At 36.6% G+C, this 3,008-nt stretch overlaps 1 protein-coding gene across 1 annotated transcript; it reads right to left on the bottom strand.

The window, feature by feature from the left end:
- Positions 1-375: 375 nt before the first annotated feature.
- On the bottom strand, positions 376-2,113 carry LOC149162930 (uncharacterized). The gene is made up of 2 exons (XM_089435844.1): positions 1,579-2,113; positions 376-1,256 (listed from the first exon to the last, which is right to left on the bottom strand). The coding sequence occupies exons 1-2, from the start codon at positions 1,869-1,871 to the stop codon at positions 398-400; spliced, it is 1,152 nt and encodes a 383-aa protein (XP_089291970.1). The 5' UTR covers positions 1,872-2,113; the 3' UTR covers positions 376-397.
- Between the last annotated feature and the right edge of the window lie 895 nt (positions 2,114-3,008).

The following is a 3,008-nucleotide window of genomic DNA, read 5'->3' as shown; positions in this document are numbered from 1 at the left end:
TAGAAAGAACTAGTAATACAAAAGTATATAATCTAGAGTTTCTATATACAATAACAAACTTTGAAAACGTTTATATTGTATTCACTAATTTAATCATTAATAATAAATTAATAAACACAATTTATATTGAAATTCACAGTTAAAAAAATTAAAATCCCAAACTATGATTATGTTCATAGTAATATCTGAACATATTCATAATAATATCTATTTTTATGATGGAATTTGTGAAAAAATAAAAGATAATACATATTTTGATCAGAAAATATTTTAACTAGACAAACTTACCAGCCATGATTCCCATAACCCAAATACCCCAAATAATACTGTGACTCTTACATGACTGTCCAACAATTGGAAGTTCTCTAAAATCTACCTAATTCCCCTGTGTTTGAAGTTACTTAAAGCCCCACTTCCCTTTTAATTGGTCACAATGTGTAAATGAGTAAGTCAGAATCACACTTCCATCCATTCTTTTCAGTACATACCTTTCCACTGTAACCAGACACGCAAACTTTTTCCCAATCCCGTTGTTATTGAATAATTTCTCCACTCTCACATCTCTGTCCATTTCTCCTGATCCATCCCTACCTTGATCAGCCCTCATTTTTGCAGTAATATGCCAGCTTAGCCTTACTCCCTTCAATTCTCCTCTTTCCCTCTCTAGTCCCTTGATCCAAACATTCCCATCTCTATCTCTACTTTCTTCAACTGCCTCTGATCCAGGTAGTGATGCTTCTTCCACCCTTATTGTTCTCTCGACAAATATGTCTTCCCCACCAGTGCTGATTTCAGTACTGTAAATCTCCTCCCAAAACTTTTCTAGATGCATTCTGTAGAAGGGAGTCTCCATCACCTGAATCTTGGGATCTTTAAATCTGTTGCCCATTTCATTTATGAAGATAAAGGGGCAGTACCATTCACCGACTGTGACAATGGGTGATCTTTTCTCTGAGAGCGGGAAATTGAAAGGAGGCAATTGTGCCCTCAAGGAAGTATTGTCGCCTCCAACACATGCAAGTCTGCGATGTGAACCGCGTAAATCTTTGGCTTCGATTCTCCAATCTCTCTCGCGAAGAAACTGGGGAGGGAAACCATCCGAAGTGATGCTCTTTGCATTGAATCGATTTGCCTCTGAAATTATCTGGATCTGTTGATACGGATTATTGGGTACCAAAGGTTCCGGATTAATATCGTTAATACAGGTACAGATGCATGTAACCATGTCTTCCTCTTTGGAGCAGGTTAACACCAATCTGCACACAAACAAAAAATGATTCTGATCAATTTCTCACCTGGGTTTGGGTGAGTTTGGGATTTATAAACATATGTGGGCTGGGCTTGGATGACTCTGTTCCAGTATCTATATATTTATTGCAGCCAATGGACAATTTAAATTCAAGACACAGACGTATGAAGAATTAAGAATTAATGGATGACCCCCACCCTAACTGTCGAGTACACCTCCCTTCTGTGCAGAAATTTAACCCATCTGAATGGAAACTACACCTCCCCTTTGTGCAGAAAATTAACCTTTATTGTAAAGAACAAAGTCTAATAATTAGCAAATATAGTTACCCTTTACCCATGCCTCCAGCTCGAACAACATAGTAGCGATTGGAGGAGATGTGTTGGCCTAGTACAGGAATAAAATACACTCGTGTCTCATCTTCACTGTCCATGATTTGCAAGCATCTATCTTGAGGCAAAGGCAACTTTCGCACCCGTCTCCGTCCCAGCCAATCCGTCTTCTCTTCTTCTACATCTCCCTGAAAGATTAAATATGCAGAGTGAGGACCTGGAGGCGGCAGGAATGGAACCTGCGTCTGTTGGGCCTGCCTGTAGGTCGCCAGTGAAATTGCTGCATACATGACTACGAGTATGAAGATGAAATGCTAATTGAATAACAGGTATGTCTTTAAAAATCAGGACGCTCCGGACCGTATTCCCGGAATTCGAGCAGTGAGGAATCCATATAATAAAGATTTGAGGGCTTTGAATTGTGGAAGCAATGAAACCCAACAAATCAAATTAACACAACAAATGTTGTCAAATAATGCAGCAGTGAGAAATCCATATAATAAAGATTTGACATTTGAGGGCGTTGAATTGTTCCAGATGACCCAGCACTAAACAAATGAATAGGAGGCGTAAAATGTATGCTTACGCTCATGAGGACGTGGATGATGTCATCTGAGCTCATAACGTGGATAATGATAAGCCAATACAGTTTGTCATTTTATGTTAAAGGTGTTATTTAAATGTTGTGATATCCTTGTAATCTCTTTCATTTTAATCATGGCTTTAGCATGTGTTTAGGGATCAAATACATTATATTTTGCAGTTGTCTATAACGCGACTTTTTGAAAGCTTTTCCGGCCGGTTTTTTTTTGTCGAAATCCGGCAGGAATTTATTGGAATCGAAGTTTGATAGCTAGTTTCTGCACAATGAAAGCGTCCCAGGGGTTTTTTTCAGGGTGCTGAATCCAAATATGCAGTTAAAAAACCATTTTAACTGCAACAAATCAAGATTTAACCTCAATTTCTTCCGTCGGATTCCGTCACCGGAATCTCCAAAAAGTCGCATTATAGACAACTCCTTATATTTTTATTAGAGTATAAAATTTGGAAAAAAATGGTAGTTTTTTCAATGGTTGAGGCAAGTTATATTAATTTGTTTATTTAGTAATTAATACATGGGCAGTTGTGGGATAATGTACTTGTTTCAATTTTATTTTGGGTATACACTATCCCGTGTATAATGTAGTTGTTTCAATTCTACGATGGGTAGCACTGTGGGATAATGTACTTGTTTCAATTTTATTTTGGGTATACATTATCCTGTGTATTTATAGCTGGGTTGTATTTTTTCTTTTTATATATATATATATATATTATAATTTTTTATTATTTAAATTGTATTTTTGAATGCTATATAGAATATATAACTTAAACTTGTAAGTCTATTGGATTTGAGGGCAATTTGACAAAAAAAAATGCCCATAAAA

This window comes from Pinus tabuliformis, chromosome 5_2 (assembly GCF_031772625.1).
Source record: "Pinus tabuliformis cultivar Carrire ecotype Pingquan chromosome 5_2, CPIR1, whole genome shotgun sequence".
Classification (NCBI taxonomy): Eukaryota; Viridiplantae; Streptophyta; class Pinopsida; order Pinales; family Pinaceae; genus Pinus; species Pinus tabuliformis.
The sequence above is the reverse complement of the archived record's forward strand: the minus strand, read 5'-3'. Positions and strand labels throughout refer to the sequence as shown.

Coding starts and splice junctions, on each gene's coding strand:
- LOC149162930 (XM_089435844.1), bottom strand. CDS start 1,871: ATGTATGCAGCAATTTCACTGGCGACCTACAGGCAGGCCCAACAGACG. Junction 1,257..1,578: donor GCTGGAGGCATGGGTAAAGG/GTAACTATATTT, acceptor GTTTGTGTGCAG/ATTGGTGTTAACCTGCTCCA.